Source organism: Channa argus, chromosome 4 (assembly GCF_033026475.1).
Source record: "Channa argus isolate prfri chromosome 4, Channa argus male v1.0, whole genome shotgun sequence".
In the NCBI taxonomy this organism is placed as follows: Eukaryota; Metazoa; Chordata; class Actinopteri; order Anabantiformes; family Channidae; genus Channa; species Channa argus.
This window is the reverse complement of record NC_090200.1, coordinates 439,657-457,928: the sequence shown is the minus strand read 5'-3', so window position 1 is coordinate 457,928 and position 18,272 is coordinate 439,657. Positions and strand designations below refer to the sequence as shown.

Sequence of the window (18,272 nt, the reverse complement as noted above, 5' to 3'; positions counted from 1 at the left end):
CGGTGTCGAGTGTGCATGTCATGAATGCTGGGTCTTGTTTGTTTTCTGAGAAGCTATTGCACCTACTGGTAACTTGTTTGCCATGTAGCAATAAAAATATACTAAAACCCTGGATTATTCTGGTTAGTTACATTGTACTGCTATTATTTTGAACAATATTGTAAGACAATTGGCAAAAGTTAAATCATATTTCTCAAAAAAGCACTTTGAGACAGTAATCCATGCTTTTGTCACAACTCTGCTGGATTACTGTAATTCTCTGTATTTTGGTGTCTCTCACTTGTCCCTGTCCCATATTCAACTGGTACAAAATGCAGCTGGACGTTTGTTCGCTGGAACATGGAAGAGAGACCACATCAACACGGTTTTAAATGGTAAATGGTAAATGTTCTGCACTTATATAGCGCTTTTCTACCTATTGGCACTCAAAGCTGCTTCACTGCTGCTACACTGCTTCTTATTCACCCATTCACACTAACAATCACACACACACTCATACACCGATGGGGGAGCTGCTATGCAGCTGGCCAACACTCACCGGGAGCAACTAAGTTGGGGTTCAGTGTCTTGCTCAAGGACACTTCAATGTGACTGGAGGAGCCAGGGATTGAACCAACAACTGTGAGATTGGTGGACAACCGCTCTACCTTCCTGCGCCACAGTCGCCCCTAAAAAAAGTCGCCCTTTAGCATTGCAGCACTGGCTGCCTGTCCATCTTAGAGTTCATTTTAAAATTCTTTTGTTTGTTTTTAAGTCCTTAAATGATCTTGCTCCGCCCTCCCTCTCTGAGCTGGTATATGTGCACTCCTCTTCCAGGTCGCCCAGGTCAGCTGACCAGCTGCTCCTGGACATGTCGAGGACGTGGCGGAAGCTCAGTGGAGACAGAGCATTTGCCGTTGCAGGCCCCAATTTGTGGAATGCTGTCTGAATGTGAATTAAGTCACAGAGGAGGAGCAACTGTTTAAAATGGCAAACATGAAACAAATTTGACTATAAAATCCTCAAAGTTGAGAAGATGACGTGTCTCCAGTATTTTACAGCAATGGTATTGCAATGTTTTTTTTAAATGCAGATTTTTGAGGGTTTGTTTTTTTTCCCCCCCCCATTACTATGATTATGTTTACCTCTGCACTATATGAACCTGAACATGAAACAGCCCATCTGTAATGTAACTTTAGCAGGTATCACATCTGGAATGTTCTCATAGAACTCAACTGTCAGTTTGTCTTTTGTGAACACAACAAACCCTTTGACAACAAACCTGATGACCCTAGTGTTAAGCTTGTGATCTTCCGTCTCCAGTCTGTGGTCATTTGATGGAGCCTCCTGATTTGTAGCACATTCAGAGTGTTTGACTTCCAGTCAGGATATTGTATGATCTCTGGGGAGCTATCTGCTAATTCAACAATGGTTGCAGCTTTCCATGTCCCAGACTGTGGCACCCACTGGTAGTCGGGCATTGTCTTGTCAGTTCTGTCACACTATTGTTTTTGTCTTTGACACTGTTCTCCTCCTGTGGATTGTGATGTGGGAGGCGACTTCTGGTTGCAATCACTTTGCAGAGATTGAGAGGATTGAGATGCCTGTTCATCAGTAGCTCTGCTGGTGACTTCCATCTGTCAGCTATATATGAAGCATTCCATGGGAACTGTAGCAAAGTCCATTGTGACTCATTACAGTCTGTTATTCCAAGCCTAGTAAACCTTAAAGCTTCTGCTCTAGTAATTCAGAATTGTGAATGAAGATTTTTCCCCTTTAGCAGGATGCCAGTGGTTATTGAAATCTCGCTCTGATGATTCAAAACTCTGTGACAGTGTTTGGACATTTTGGACACAGCCCTGAGTTGAATTTCTAGACACAGTGTCTGTGACTGGGATTTATTTAATCAGAATCCCATTTGGAGTCAAGTGCTGCAAGTGTATTGTGTCACTTCCTATTTCTACAGGCTGTGCTGTGTTGTCTCTCAAGGACTGTTCACTGATTAATCGTGGCTTTTCTTTTACTTAAGTGATCGCATGAATGAGTGATCAAATGAAGCCTCATTAAGCACTGAGACTTTTCCTTTTGTACCGAAAATGATTCGGGGCCTCACTGTGAGGACAAACAGTGACATCTGTTGACAGACAGAGCAATTACAGCAGTTGTTTCATCATTGTTTCAGTCCATAATGTTTGCAGAGAAACTCATTTAAAGCTGCATGTTCATACACACATTTGAAGTTTTACACAACCTGCAGCGATGTGGCTTCTGTCTCTGTTTGTAAAGCAATAACAGGAAATATCAGACTAAAATATAAAGCCACATGTTCATGGCTGGAGTCAATCCTTCACCCAAAGTGATACAAAACCATACTGTCTGAATGCAACCTGCAGAGTTACACCAACAGGACTTTTGAGTATTTGGTTTTACTGTGGTTTTCAGGCTGTTTCATTCATACATTCATACATATCATGTGTTTTCCTTTCATGCCGGCCTCCAAACTCTGCTGTAACTACAGATCCACGAGTGTCTGTTTTTCTTGGGCCATACGATGTGGCTGCTGCTTTATAGGTGCGCCGGGGTTGTCAGGATGCTGCTTGAGGTTGGTGCGACAAAGGTCATTTGGCCCCATGGAGAAGACATCACTGTATGACTGGAGAAGGTGGGCCAGTCCACAGCGGTCCTCCTCTGGAAGGCTGGTGTAGCTCTCGGTGTACAGGGTCTGCATATGGTGGAGTAAAGGAACAGAGACAAGGTTATTAAGCTCTGGAACAGTAGTGAAACAGTGTGCATGAACAGACGTTGAAGAGGATGAAGAGTGGAAAAATATACAACCAATTTCCACTAATTTCTTGGTTGCTGATTTCGATAATGTATTTCTCTTATTCCTTATGGATGGGCATTACTTGTTTGATAATGATAATAAAATAATGATGAATATCTGGGATCGAACCACTCACCCTGTGATCCGTGGGAGACTGCCTTTACCAACTGAGCTATAGCCGCCCCCTATTATTATGGAAAATATTATGGAAAATAACTATCAGCTTATGATGAAATAATTTGAGCAACATAAGCACATTCCACATTGGTGTAACCCAGTCCCTATATTAAATTTGTTAATCTGAGAAACAGCTGTATGACTTCTGTTTTGTTACAGGACCACGATGACAGTTAACAACTTATTACTTACTTTTCAGCTAAGCTGGACCCTGTAGATGCTGGATTACCCCTATACCTGTAAACTGTGACCGTTGCAGAGAAAACTGTCATGGCATCCAGAGAAAGTGTTGGTTAATCTGATCTAACCCTTTTGGGGTCTGTATGAGCCAACCAAGAGGGTTAGTTTAGTTATTTGTTTTATGTAATGTTTGCCTGTGTGTGTAATGTAAATGTTTATGTAATGTGTGTTTCTGATGTGTCTGTGTACTGATGATGTCATCATGATGTCACCTCATATGGCTTTGATAGTTTGCCTTTGATGGTTGCCTTTGTAGTTTACCTTTAAGTTTATTGAACAGTGGTCAAGGAAACAATGCATTGCTAAGGGTTTGTTGTTTAGCTCAGCTACTGAAAGGCGCAGACGTGACACAGTAACTAGAGCAGAGGAATTCTGACTACAAGAAAGGTGTGGACCGCAAAAGGTTCTGTGTGTAGCTGTAGAGGCACACAGTTTCTTACCGAGTTCTGCGATTCCTGTGAGTTTTGTGAGTTCAGACATACCTTGAGAAACTTGTTTGATGAAACAGCTAGTGAGTGTGCTTGTGAGATCACTGTGCTTAAACTTGTATGTACATTGGTCTGTCATCGGTTAAGTTGAGAAGCAAGTACAATAAATGTTCAATGTTTGTCTAACAATGATCTCCGGCGTGAAGTATGTGCTGTAGAGTCAGGAGCGTCAGATTCGAGTAAGATCACCTCTACAGGGTCCTTATGTGTATTCCAGGATCAAAAATTTCCTCTTGCCCTTCTACAGTGAAATGGCTGACATACGATGCAGTGCTACTTGAGATGCCTAATGTAACTGTTAATAATGTTCTTACCTTTTTCTGGAGGTTCTGTATTATTCAAACCCACCACTCGAGAGAACCAAGAAGATTTTGCTGTTGTTACATAAACTGATGTTTGTTTGAGGTTTTGTTTTTCCATCATATTGTTTAGCTCAAGTTGCTGATTTTGTAGCTCATGGAATAACGAAGTAAGAAGCAGTGAAGTTTCTAGGTGATATGTTTTTGAATTATTCACCAATCTGGAGCACTCTAGACAAACAGAGTTCAAGGAATCTGATGATGATCATATAATGCTGCTGCATAGCTTGATATAAATGTTTATCTAACAACACTGACTTAAGGAACTTAAGCAGGAAACCTGAAAGTGGAAGCTGTAGCTAAGAAAGCTGCACAACAGGAAGTGACATACACACACACATGTTGAACAGACACAGAAGTTTTATCATCGCTTAATGCTATGAAATGTTTTTCTGTTGCAGAAGATAGACAACTTTGGAAAAAAATGCAACCGCAAGGGGGCACAAGCCAGTGTCTTCTTGTGTCACTCCCAAGTCTGGATAAATGCAGAGGGTTGTCGCAGGAAGGGCATCCGACGTAAAACACATACCAAATTAAACATGAATCGTGACAATGACTTCCATACCGGATCGGTCGGGGCCCGGGTTAACAACGACCGCCACCAGTGCTGTTGACCTACAGGGTACTGATGCAAATTGGACTACTGTGGGTCGAAGAGGAAGGACAGGAGGAAGGTGTGTTCATAGCCAGAGAGAGAAGAGGAAAGCTAAGTATGTAGCACTGACAGTAGGGAATTTGAATGTATGTACTATGACAGGGAAGGACAGAGTTGATTGACATGATGCAGAGAAGGAAGGTGGATATACTGTGTGTCCAGGAGACCAGGTGGAAAGGTAGCAAGGCTAGAAGCTTAGGAGCAGGGTTCAAGTTGTTCTACCATGGGTCAGATAGGAAGACAAATGGAGTAGAAGTTATACTGAAAGAGGAGTTTGTGAGGAATGTTCTAGAGGTGATTAGAGTATCAGACAGGATGAGTCTGAAGCTGGAAATTGAAGGGGTGATGTTCAATGATGTGAGTGGTTATGCCCCATGTGAGTTAGAAGAGAAGGAGAAATTCTGTTTGGAGGTGCTTCCAGATGACTGGACCACTACACTAATGTAATCAGTGAGACAGGTAGGAGGGTACTCGGTGTGTCATCTGGAAAGAGGGAAGTGGACAAGGAGACTTGGTGGTGGAACGAGGAAGTTCAGGAGTGTATACAGGGAAAGAGGTTAGCTAAGAAGAAGTGGGACACAGAGGACTGAAGAGAGTAGATAGGAGTACAGGGAGACGCAGTGTAAGGTGAAGGTAGAGGTGGCAAATGCCAAACAAAGAGCATATGAGGACTTGTATGCTAGGTTGGACACTAAGGAGGGAGAGGTGGATTTGTACAGGTTGGCCAGACAAAGAGATAGAGATGGAAAGGATGTGCAGCAGGTTAGTGTGATTAAAGATAAGGATGGAAATCTATTGACAGGTGCCAGGAGTGTGATGGGAAGATGGAAGGAGAACTTTGAAGAGTTGATGAATGAGGAAAATGAAACGGAACGAAGAGGTGACTGGTGTGGAGCAGGAAGTAGCAAAGATTAGTAAGAGTGATGTGAGGAGGACGTTGAAGAGGATGAAGAGTGGAAAGGCAGTTGGTACTGATGACATATCTTTGGAGATATGGAAGTGTTTAGGAGAGGTGGCAGTAGTGTTTCTGACTAGTTTGTTTAACAAGATCTTGGAGAGTGAGAGGATGCTGAGGACTGGAGGAGAAGTGTACTGGTGCCAATTTTTAAGAACAAGGGAGATGTGCAGAGCTGTGGCAACTACAGAGGAATAAAGCTGATGAGTCACACAATGAAGTTGTGGGAAAGAGTAGTGGAAGCTCTGCTAAGGGCAGAGGTGAACATTTGTGAGCAGCAATATGGTTTCATGCCTAGAAAGAGTCCAACAGATGCAGTATTTGCTTTGAGGATGCTGATGGAGAAGTACAGAGAAGGTCATAGGTAGTTGCATTGTGTCTTCGTAGATTTAGAGAAAGCGTATGACGGTGCCGAGAAAGGAGCTGTGGTATTGTATGAGGACGTCTGGAGTGGCAGAGAAGTATGTTAGAGTGGTGCAGGACATGTATGAGAGCTGTAAGACAGTGGTGAGGTGTGCTGTAGGTGTAACAGAGGAGTTCAAGGTGGAGGTGGGTCTGCATCAAGGATTTGCTCTGAGCCCCTTTTTGTTTCCTCTGGTGATGGACAAGCTGACAGATGAGGTTAGACAGGAAGCTCCATGGACTATGATGTTTGCGGATGACATAGTGATTTGTAGTGAGAGCAGGGAGCAGGTGGAGGAAAATCTAGAGAGGTGGAGGTCTGCTCTGGAAAACAGAGGAATGAAGCTTAGCCACAGTAAAACAGAATACATGTGTGTGAATGAGAGGGACCCAGGTGGAACAGTGAGGTTACAGGGAGCAGAGGTGAAGAAGGTGCAGGACTTTAAGTACTTAGGGTCAACTGTTCAGAGCAACGGTGAGTGTGGAAAAGAGGTGAAGAGACGAGTGCAGGCAGGTTGGAACGGGTGGAGAAAAGTGTCAGGTGTGTTGTGAGACAAAAGAGTATCAGCGAGAATGAAAGGAAAGATGTTCAAGACGGTGGTGAGAGCAGAGATGTTGTTCGGCTTAGAGACAGTGGCACTGAAGAAAAGACAGGAGGCAGAGCTGGAGGTAGCAGAGCTTAAGATGTTGAGGTTCTCTTTGGGAGTGACGAGGATGGACAGGATCAGGAATGAGGACATCAGAGGGACAGCTCATGTTAGATGTGTTGGAGATAAAGTCAGAGAGGCCAGATTGAGGTGGTTTGGACATGTTCAGAGGAGAAACTGTGAATATATCGGTAGAAGGATGCTGAGGTTGGAGCTGCCAGGCAGGAGGTCTAGAGGAAGACCAAAGAGGAGATTTATGGATGTAGTGAGGGAGGACATGAAGTTAGTTGGTGTGAGTGAAGAGGATGCAGAGGATAGAGTTAGATGGAGGCACATGATTCGCTGTGGCGACCCCTGAAAGGGAACAGCCGAAAGGAAAAGAAGAGACAACTTTGGAAAAAGAGGGTAAAACATTCCAAAATGAAGTTTTGATCTCAGACTTCATATAAATTTATGAAGTTGTCACACAGGCTAAACCATTTAATACAGCAACAATGGTTCACCAAAGAGTGTATATTATATGCGTAGAAATATTCTCAATCCTGAGATATTGTCTTCTCTTATGACCGACATGTAGTCATATACAAAATGAAATGTGTACCTTGAAGGAACAGGTCTCCCTTGGACTGAGGTTTTCTTCAGTTGTTTTAAGTAATATGAGAATAAAACCAGAAATTTAGGTTGGGACTTCTCCAAATTTTGGGAATAGGAAATTTCTGACATCCACTACTGTGGAAATAACATGTTGCAGTATTGCCAGACGTTGAAGGACATTTTTCCTATTCCAGCTGAAAATGATGTCTAGGAGGTGGAACGGACCCTTCCAAATGATGCACACAACCCACACAGCAGTGAAAGACGTGGATACACACCACCCACTGTAAGAAGGTGCCAGAGCCTGTGGATGACTTCTCTCTGACTCTGCACGATGCTCACCGGAGGGCAGGAGCGAAGGGAGTCAGGAAGCCAGTCGTTTGAGAACACTCACTAATTCACTCACATTTAAGGTTCTCCTGGTGACAAGGAGGACGAGTGCGATTGGACGTGCCTGCACTCTGAGTCCCAAAGCCGTGAAGAAGGAGATAATTGAGTGACAGTGAAGCAACAGTGAAAATAACATCATGGAGAAAATATTGAAAGTTCTTGAGTCATGAATACTGCTGGTGTAAAGTGTGCACGGTTAAGTGCGCACAGTACACTAGTCAGGTGAAACATGCCCTTGATGAATTTAATAGCCAACAGAGGGACAAATTAATTTTGTGTGATGTGTGCAGCTGCCAGATTTTCTGCTGGCAATGCCCGTGCTCATAATGTTAAAATCACATTCAAATGTATTCCAGGAAGAGAACAAATGTTACAACACATGACTGGGAGATCCTCCACGCCACTGCACAATTAGACCTGGCAGAATAGGATGGACCTAGCTGTGAAGCAGGTGTTGTTAAAAGAACCTGTGATGTTTGGAGATTCATGTTGTACTTTCATTCCTAATAACACTGCCCCTGATGGAACTGTGTAAATACTGGTTGGACTGATTGGATTGACCAGGTTTTTGGTAAATGGAAACCTGTTATACTGTCTCTGCAAAGTCTATGCTTGTTGTGCTAGCAATCCTTGTATTTTGCGGATGTTATATTATCCCATGTTTAAGAGGTCTTCATGCGAGCCACAGAAAGTGCTCAGAGTCATCAGATGGCGCTTACTGACAAAGTGTTTTGAGAAGAGTATTCTTCTCTTACAATCAGATTTTAATTCATATACAGATTCTAGTGATGAAGATCTCTGTATTTAAATAGTCTTATAATGTTTCCTACTTTATGCTTAGCTCTATATTTCAGTGATGTCTAGGTCACACAAAAACAGCGAATTTCTAATACGACGTTATGACGATGTATATTGAACCTCTGAATTTGTACATCTCATGTCTACTGTTGTATGTCTTATGATTAAATTGTAATCAAAAGGGGGGAATTGTGATGGAAAATCAACAATGTATACTTTTAATGCTTATGTTTAGTTTGGTTGTACTCATTGAATGTGCTCATTATGCTTGTGCAGGATGTTGTGACACTTTTGATATATATGTTTTTGACCTGAGGAATGTGCCTGTAGAGGTGAACAAGGTCAGCAGTATGGTTGACTGCCCACATGGATTCATCTCCAGGTTGCACCAAGTTCCTTTGTTCTGAACGTACTGTTGTAAAAGTTACCATAAAAGGAGAAAGCTGGAGTTAACAGCCTGGGGGGGTAAAGAGTATTCTGCCCAGCAACAGGAGGATATAAATTCATGTTTGAAATGTTGAACTGCATTGGAGGAGACTTGCGACTCTGTTAATGCACTTCTCTCTTGCAAGAAAATAAAAAACCCTTAGACATCCTGGATGTGAAAGCTTCTTTAGTGATTACATTCAAGGTGTCTGTGACCAGTAATTGTCAAATTTTGCCACGACATCCAGTTAGCGTGGAGAAATGACAGGCAAATCCAAGTCTCAATGCCATCGAGAATGCTTTGCAAAATCTGACAGACAAAAGGCCAAGTTGGACCAGCTGGAGACACAAAAGAGCAAGAGCTAATCAGCAAGACTATTTCGAGGAAGAATCCTTTAGAGGAATTGGAAATGAACGACTTTCTTGCAGCTGCTAACGCACGAAGCCAGATCTTAAAGAAACATGCAGGCCTGCTTGCGTCATGTGGTCCGAACGTCAGCAATGACAACTTCAATCTTAGTCCGGTACAGACATCTTATGCTGGGGATGAGGTACCTGTTGCCATTGATGTGGTCGTACAGAGTGAGGAAGCAAGAGATGAAACAGTTAGGGGTGTTTTGGTGCTGAATACAGTGGGAGTGTAAAGGTTGAGGCTCGCCGCTGTGATTTCCAAGCTAGGGTTGTGAACCAGCTTCCAGTTTCAAAGGGTCTACATGTTTTGTTTAGGGATACTCCGTGTCAAAACGATTTTACCAAAGTTTCGTATAAACACTACAGGTTTTATGCTCAATCTCCTCAAATGGTTCCTACCTTTAGTGGAGATCTTCTAGACTATGGTCTCTTCATCAAAGCATTCGAGCACGGGGTGGAGAGTAAAACTGGGGATGACAGTGATCAGCTCCACCTGTTAGATACACAATTGGAAACCCCAGGGAGATGGTGCGAAGTTGCTTTCATATGGAACCAACCCAAGGATATCACAGGGCCAGGAGCCTTTTAAAGGGGCATTTTGGCAATGAATTTAAGATTTCTGTAGCCTACATGGAAGAAGCCTTAAATTCGCAAACAATTAAGGCTGAAAATGGTGAAACGCTCCATTTGTTCGCTCTTTTCCTAAACAATTGTGTAAATGCAATGGCAGATTTGGAATATATGGCAGATACTTAATACTACAAGCAACATACGGGCAATTGTTTCCAAACTAGAAAGAATTCGAGGAATGTGGCTTATGACCTGTATAAGAAACATAAACGTAGGGCTACGTTTACAGATGTAATTTAGTTTCTAAATGATGAATCGCTGCATACTTACTATGGGGACATAGTAGACAAACCTAAAGAACACTTAAAGAGTCTTTCAGGTACCAAGTTGGGGACGGTAGGTGGTATTAAAAAGAGCTTTACCACTACTACAAAGCAAGTGACTAGGAGTCTAGAGGCTGGCTCTAGTAAGACAGGCCTTTCACAATCGACACAAACACAGTGAACAGGAAACTACAACTGTCTGACAACAACAGGAAGGTGACACGTATGGAGGAGGATCAATCATATCCTGATCATCCAGACAGATTTGATTACTTGAATCATGTGCTGTGTAGTAATGTTCTGACTGGTCCCTGTTACTGGGAGGTGGAGTGGAGCAGAGGGGTTGATGTTTCAGTGAATTACAGAGGACTCGGGAGAAAAGGAAACGGTGGAGTCTGTATGTCTGGAGGCAACAATCATTCCTGGAGTCTCATCTGCGATCATCGTGGTTATAATCGTGAATATTGTATCAGGCACAATGGCAAATAAACATTCATCTCCTCGTCCTCAGTCTCTGACAGAATAGCAGTGTATGTGGACTGTCCTGCTGGGACTCTGTCCTTCTACAGAGTCTCCTCTGACAAACTGATCCACCTCCACACCTTCAACACCAAATTCGCTGAAACTCTGTATCCTGGGTTTGCAGACTGGATGACTGGTTCCTCAGTGTTTTGTGTCCAGAGTAGTGGTCCTGTCAAAGAAACTCTGTATATGTTGGACAGATGGTTCAGTCTGTCCATGTCTCTTTCACTCATATTCATGGATTAAATCAGTTTTTTTTTGTTCAAACACATCTGGAAACACATCTGTGTGTGTGAGCTGATCGGAATCTGAGGTTGTACCTTTCAGAATAAAAGCATTTGTTAGAATCCTGCAGCAGGACTTCAGTTTGTTCTTACAGTTGAGATTCAGACAGTTATTTACACTTGTTGTTGTTGTTGTTATAGTATCAGAATAAGTGGTTGCACACTGCACACTTATAGTTTGTCTTAAATGAAAATTATTGTTGTTAGCTCATTTTAATTTTAGCTTTTTCCTGTTTTCTCAATAAAAAACATAACAGAACAGAGTTTGTTGAATGATTTGATGTGTTTCTGGCCACACACACACACACACACACACACACACACACACACACACACACACACACACACACACACACACACACACACACACACACACACACACACACACACACACACACACACACACACACACACACACACACACACACACACACACACACACACACACACACACACACACACACACACACACACACACACACACACACACACACACACACACACACACACACACACACACACACACACACACACACACACACACACGTCTCTGAAGAGAATGTTTGAGTCTGTGTCCTGTTGGTCTAATATCAGTCATGATAATAAATGTTAAACTGAACTGTGTTAATTTGTCTGTGATTTAATCTTTCCCACCGCACAGAAACTGAGACACTTAAGAAACAAGATCAGCTCTGACTTACTGATTGTTGAATATTGATCGGTGAAAGCTGAAAGCACTTTTCTTTCTCTTCAGCTGCTCGAAAACTGGTTTATTCACTGGATTTCGAAGAAAAGTGGCTGAACACACCACAAGCTGAGACACTCATGTTCGTCCGAGCCTGTGATATTTTGCTCCCTGTAACTTTCCACTTTGTCCTTTTTCCAAACGAAGATACTTTTTAGATCAGTGGTACTGGAGACATGAGGACCAGAGGACAGTCCGATCATGACAGCAGGTGTTAAACTAGTGGGACACAGCAGGAAACTAAAGCCTCACTGTTTGACTTTATTTCATGGGAGAAAATCCAAGCGGACTCACGCTGAGACCTAAAGGGACAAAAAGCAGGTACTCGGACTCGTCTGGGACCAACTTGGTTTCTGAGTCCTGCAGCACCAGTGTCGGTCCAGTACCAGTACACCAGTGTACTCAGAGTACAACTGCTCACTGAGGTGTCATGATGTAGGAGTGTAGTAGATTCCGTGGAGCTGGTTTAAAGGATGAAGCCGGTCCCCCACAAACCAGCTGTGTGTGTGTGAGTCCAGAAGCACAGAGAGTCTGTGTTCTTACCTCAGGATGGTGAAGTCCAGCAGGAAGTGATGTAACTTCTCCATGTGTAGATCAGATCTGAAGAGAACCACACTGAGACTCAGTCAGTTGTCTCCGATTGTCAACTAGAATTGGACACACAGGTCCTCAGACAGACCGGTTCAGACTGGGTTTTGGACAATCAAAGAGTTGAAAAGTGAATAACGACTTTGTCCAACAGGTGAGTCACATGATTTCATCAGGAGAACAGGTCTCACTCTGTAGAGGTTTTGGAATACAGAGCAGTGGTGGAACCCATGTGGGTTTGTCAGTGGCTGATGCTGATCCTGATCCTGAGAGCAGGGAGGCCCAGATGTTTCTTTTGTCTCTGTGTGTGTCATGAAAAATACAATTTAACAAGGACACATGAGACAAAGATGCTCAACTTTCTGGACATTTGATGAATATTGAAAAGATCAGAATTATTTCTGCTCATTTCTAATAAATGAGCATTGAACACCTGGATCAGATCCTGTAAACCTGTAAACTATCAAGCTCCTCTCCTGTGGAACCAGCTCCCAGTTCAGATTTGGGAAGCAGACACCCTCTCTACTTTTAAGTCTAGGCTTAAAACCTTCCTCTTTAATAAAGCTTATAGTTATAGTTATGCTGCTATAGGCTTAGACTGCTGGGGGACCCACCCCCCAATGCACTGAGCTCCTTTCCTCCTCTTGACCCTCTCTCCTCTCACCCCACAATTGTCACCACTGTATGTCATTCACTGTGTGTGTTCTCCCGTAGTTGTCTTTGTCCTCCTCTGTCCCCCTCTCTCTGTCCCTTTCTGCAGGTGTCCCCCGGCTTTGAAGCTGTGTGTCTTCCAGCGTGAAGCTACTGATCCTACCAATCTGCCCGATGTTTTGTTGTTGCTTTTGTTGCTCTGTTCTTTTCTCTCTCCCCTTTCCACTCACCCCAACCGGTCGAGGCAGATGGCCGTCCACCCTGAGCCTGGTTCTGCTGGAGGTTTCTTCCGTTAAAGGGAGTTTTTCCTCTCCACTGTTGCCTATGGCTTGCTCCAGGGGGAATTGTTGGGTTCTCTCTATACATCTTTATAATCTTGACTTTATTCTGTAAAATGCCCTGAGATGACTTTGTTGTGAATTGGCCCTATATAAATAAAGTTGAATTGAATTGAATTCAATTGAATTAAACCGTTTCAGACCATCTTAACATTGTTGTTTTGTGTTTAATTTCAGTTTTCTTCCTAAGTTCAGTTGGTCCTTACCCCAGGGAAGAACTCATGGACATCGGAGCTTCTGCCCATGTGGATTTATTTCCAACTTTTCTGTCTTCTAACGCAGATTTACTTTCCTCTCTAACGTGCGCTCACTTTCTAACAAATTGGACGATCTCACCGTGATGTTGAACTAAAACCGAGACTTTTCTACGCCCTGTGTTTTGTGTTTCACTGAAACGTGTCTGTGTGACCTTAGACTGACTCTGCGCTCCAGCTGAGTGGATTTCAACTTTACAGAGACACCCGGAGCTTTACGGGAATACAAAGGGAGGTGGAATCTGGTTTTAACAATGTTTCGGTATCATCTATTCACTTCTCCCCGGACCTGGAGGTCTTCGTCATTACTGAGGTCTTCGTCATTACTGCAACCTTTTCATTCACCCCGTGACCTCTCCTCTGCTTCTTTGGTGGTGTTTAAGGCAGCGTGCTGGCTAACGAGATACTGTGTGTGGCACAGACAAACCCGGACGCCTTGGTTATTGTCCTAGGAGACTTTAACAAAGGTAATTTCTTTCACAAACTCCACAAATACAGACAGTTTATTAAGTGCCGAGCAGAGAGGGGACTGTACTAGACCACTGCTACACCACCATCAGCGGTGCCGTTCCTCACGCTGCACTGGACCAGTCTGACCACATCCTGGTTCACCTGATTCCAGCATTTAAAAAAAAATTTTTTTTTGTCCTTTCGGTTTATCTGATTCCAGCATACAGGCAGAAATTAAAACTGTGCCAACCTGCTGTAAGGACCTCAAAGAAGTGGACCAGGACCTATTCTGAATCTGAAGGATAAGCATTAACTACATCAGCCACATGCAGTGCAGTAAAAAAAAAATGAATGTGAAAATATCTAAGTAGTTCACTAACACGCGATATATCCAGTTTTCACAGACTAATTTACCTTTAAACTAACTGACAGCACAGTATAACCATCTCTGCTTTAACAGTCAATGTAATGTAACAAGATGAGCTATAAGAACACTGGAGATCACAGTGCACTAAACTGGATCAGACAGTAGCAGGAAATGCACAAAATACTTTCTGTGACTCACACATGTGTAACAAACAAATCTTTCTGTTTGAAAGATTTGTTGGAGCTGAGATTCTCATACAGAGCAGAAAACTGCTAGTGTTGGGGGGATGAACCAGCAAACTGTTGTTTGGGATCTAAACTGAAAATAAAGTCAGACTTTAATTTGAAGGTATTTACAGGTGTTCAACATTATTTCCTATCAGTTCCAAATTGGAAGATTTAGTAACAAAAGAACAAGTTGATTGTCTGTTGCAAACATCAAACACTGGGCCAATGTGAAACACAGTAAACTACAGTTAAGACGTAGACGACACAGGTGAAGGTAAAGAGCTACAGTTTCGAAATGGCGGTCTGTTCAAACTGTACACATTTTCACGCAGTTGCAAGAAACCATCAAACTTTTGGAAAACGAACTAAGCAAAAAAAAAAAAAGAACTTATCTTGGGGTTTTCCAACGTTGCCACCACACAAGCGAAGCACCTCGCAGCTCTTAATACCTCGAGCTAAATGGAACATACAGTTTCTATCCACCCAGCTGTTTGTTCAGTGACCCAGGACACCGATGACACGCTGCCGTGGTCTGGCCCTGTTGCTACCGCTGGAATCGCGATGCCAACCCGCGGCCTCCCTGTCGGATGACCAACGGCCTGTCCCGACACGGGCCTGCTCCTCGCCGCTAACACAGGAGGCCTGGATCCCGGCTAAAAGGACACCTGCTGCAGCTAATTTTGTCAACCAAGCCATTGGACCACCTTCCCCGGTCCAGATGGAGAACCGTTTCACTGTTCTTGGGGAGCTGGAAAGGCCGACCTCCCCGGCGGCGATTCCCTGTGAGTCCCTGCCCCGTGAGATACCACACGGTTCCACCTCCCGCGGGCAGCGTGGTCGGGGCCTGCTGCCGGGGCCTCGCCAGACCAGACGTGCCACCGCCACCAACACCATGCCTCCAGAGAGGAATCCACATGCTCCTCCTCGGCGCACCTCTCCACCGCACCGTCCTCCCGGTCCGACCATGCTAATTATTGGCGACTCCATCGTTAGAGAAGTCCGCTTAAAATCAGCTAAAACGTGTTGCTTTGCTGGAGCCACAGTCACTGACATAGCGGAGAAAATTCCAAACCTGATTGAAAGACATCCTACAGCAACAAAAGTAGTGATACACGTTGGCACAAATGACACCAAACTCCAACAGTCTGAGTTGCTGAAACGTGACTTCGTGTCATTTTTCAACTCACTGGAGAGTTTCCACGACAGACGGTTCTTCATTTCCGGCCCAATTCCCACGCTGGGTCGCGGTGTTGGCTGGTTCTCCAGACTCCTCAGTCTGCACACATGGCTTCAACCACAAGTCTCTGCACGCGGACTCTTTTACGTAGACAATTTCAATCTTTTCTGGGATCGTCCTCAGTACTTCAAGCAAGATGGCCTGCACCCGAACTTTCTGGGATCACGGATGTTGACTGAGAACATTGTCCACAGCGTCTCAGTCTCCGGAGACTGACTGATCATTGAAAACACCTGTGGCTCTGATGTGCTCACCTCTCCTGCATCTTCCGCTCCAACACCCGACAACATCCACAGGTATTAACAGTCCGAGATATTTATAGAATTAAACGTTACCAACAGACAAAATGCAGCTCTTATGGATTCTAATTTTTCACCCAGGGAATTTTATTATTTTGTTGAATGTTATGATCTTAACTAGTGATGGGAAGTTCGGCTCTTTTCAGAGAGCCGGCTCTTTTGGCTCAGCTCCTAAAGAAGAGCCGGCTCTTTCGACTCCTGAGCGGCTCTTAATTTAGGATTGTTTTATAGGCCTTTATTTTACCACCTTTGCAAAACCTCATGGTTTGTTTGTTGAAAATCCTTTCATGTGCAGTGTTTTCATGAGAATCCTTATAATTGCCTGATTTTGTGCATTTATTCTGTTACAAAGCTATTTTTTTGTTTAATATTTAATCAAACTTTTTATTGCACAAACTAACAACAAAACAGCAAATAAATCCACAGGGCACAGTTGCTCACACAGCACCACTTTGTCCTCTACTTGCCACACTTTTGACACTCTTACTAGCTCCTCTGCCAGGTTTCCTGCAGTGTGTCTGTCTGTGAACTCAAAGCAGTCCAGAAGCTGAGATGTCATCTTGTAATTTTCAATGAAATGGCAAGTGACAGCCATGAAAGAGCATGTGGTTCTGGAGGTCCAGCAGTCAGTTGTCAGGCAAACTGATGGAGCTTTTTTCACCCTTTCTTGCCATAATGCGTCTTCTGTGTCATATAGTTTAGGTATTGTTGTTTGGGACAATGCTTTTCTACTGAGTAGAGAATGTGGGATTTAAAGTTTTGACAAAACTTTTAAAACCTCTGTCCTCCACAATGGAAAAGGGTTGGAAATCAGTAGCTATCATTTTAGCCAACTCTTCATCAATGCTGTGCTGTTTGGATGGGGTCATCACTTTCGGTATAAACTGGCTTATTTTGCTTTGAGTTGCAGTAGGAAAGGTTATACCTGCATGTGTGGGGAAGCCAGTAGATGCTGCTTCACTTGCTGTTTTTATGGGATGAGACACACCAGGATTGTAGATGTGTGCTAGCTTGCCCTCTAACTGCACTATAGAATGGACAGTTCTCATATGTCTTTGCAGGTTTGTGGTGGAACCTGCTCTTAAAGTAATTTTCATCTTGCAATGAACACACTCTGCTTTGCTGTTTCCATTATCTTTAAACTGGAGCCAGATGCTGCTTCTCATTTGGGTGTCACTCATAGTTTCAACTACACCGACAGTACACACTCTCCTCACCGCTATCTGAAAGACAGTTAACTTGCAGTGGAGCACCGCTCCACTTCTTGCCACCCGACTCTCTGTTTTTACATAATGATATGATCCCATATCCTCACATCTGACTGGCCGCAATGCCATTGCTGACCAATCAAAACAAAGTTCTGCCGTAAGCAGAGATCAGGCTGAGCACTGAGGTAAGCAGCGAAAGGAAAAAAGTGGGAGCCGGCTCTCACTCGATGCGAGCCGGCTCTTCTGATTCACTACAAAGCATCGGCTCTCAGAGCCGCATCTTTTGCTCATGACACATCACTAATCTTAACCACACTGCTCTTTGCCCCATAGAGACTATGTCTGCTCCACGACCACCTAAACGTTTTAAACCAAAAATGAACACAAGGAGAGTTAATCATAAAAATCTAATACAAGTTAAGACTACTGCTCAAACTGAACCAAAACCCAAAACTTTCAAATGTGGATTATTAAATATCAGATCTCTCTCTTCTAAATCTCTGTTAGTAAATGACTTGATAAATGATCATCATTTTGTCTCACTGAAACTTGGTTGCAGCAGGAAGAATATGTCAGTTTAAATGAGTCAACCCCCCCAAGTCATATTAATTATCATGTTCCTAGAAGCACAGGTCGAGGTGGAGGAGTTGCAGCAATATTTCACTCTATCTTATCAATAATTCCTAGAGCTAAACATAGTTATAACTCATTTGAGAGCCTTACTCTTAGCCTTTCACACCCAAACTGGAAAACTCAAAAACCCCTATTATTTGTTATCGTGTACCGTCCTCCAGTCCCTTACTCAGAGTTTTTGATTGAATTTTCTGATTTTCTATCTGATTTAGTGCTTAGTACAGATAAAGT

The 18,272-nt window shown here is 43.3% G+C and overlaps 1 protein-coding gene across 3 annotated transcripts; it reads right to left on the bottom strand.

The window, feature by feature from the left end:
* Window positions 1–825: 825 nt before the first annotated feature.
* LOC137125551 (uncharacterized) lies at window positions 826–15,986 on the bottom strand. Of its 3 annotated transcripts, none has more exons than XM_067501192.1 (4): window positions 15,852–15,986; window positions 13,259–15,752; window positions 11,746–12,678; window positions 826–11,080 (listed from the first exon to the last, which is right to left on the bottom strand). In XM_067501192.1, the coding sequence occupies exons 1-2, from the start codon at window positions 15,880–15,882 to the stop codon at window positions 15,160–15,162; spliced, it is 624 nt and encodes a 207-aa protein (XP_067357293.1). In that variant the 5' UTR covers window positions 15,883–15,986; the 3' UTR covers window positions 826–11,080; window positions 11,746–12,678; window positions 13,259–15,159. The 3 variants fall into 3 exon arrangements, with proteins under 3 accessions (XP_067357293.1, XP_067357294.1, XP_067357295.1); XM_067501193.1 differs by having other exon boundaries at window positions 826–2,701; XM_067501194.1 differs by having other exon boundaries at window positions 826–2,701; window positions 12,333–12,678.
* Between the last annotated feature and the right edge of the window lie 2,286 nt (window positions 15,987–18,272).

Coding starts and splice junctions, on each gene's coding strand:
- LOC137125551 (XM_067501192.1), bottom strand. CDS start 15,882: ATGAAGAACCGTCTGTCGTGGAAACTCTCCA. Junction 15,753..15,851: donor TCTGTCGTGGAAACTCTCCA/GTGAGTTGAAAA, acceptor TTGTTGCTGTAG/GATGTCTTTCAATCAGGTTT.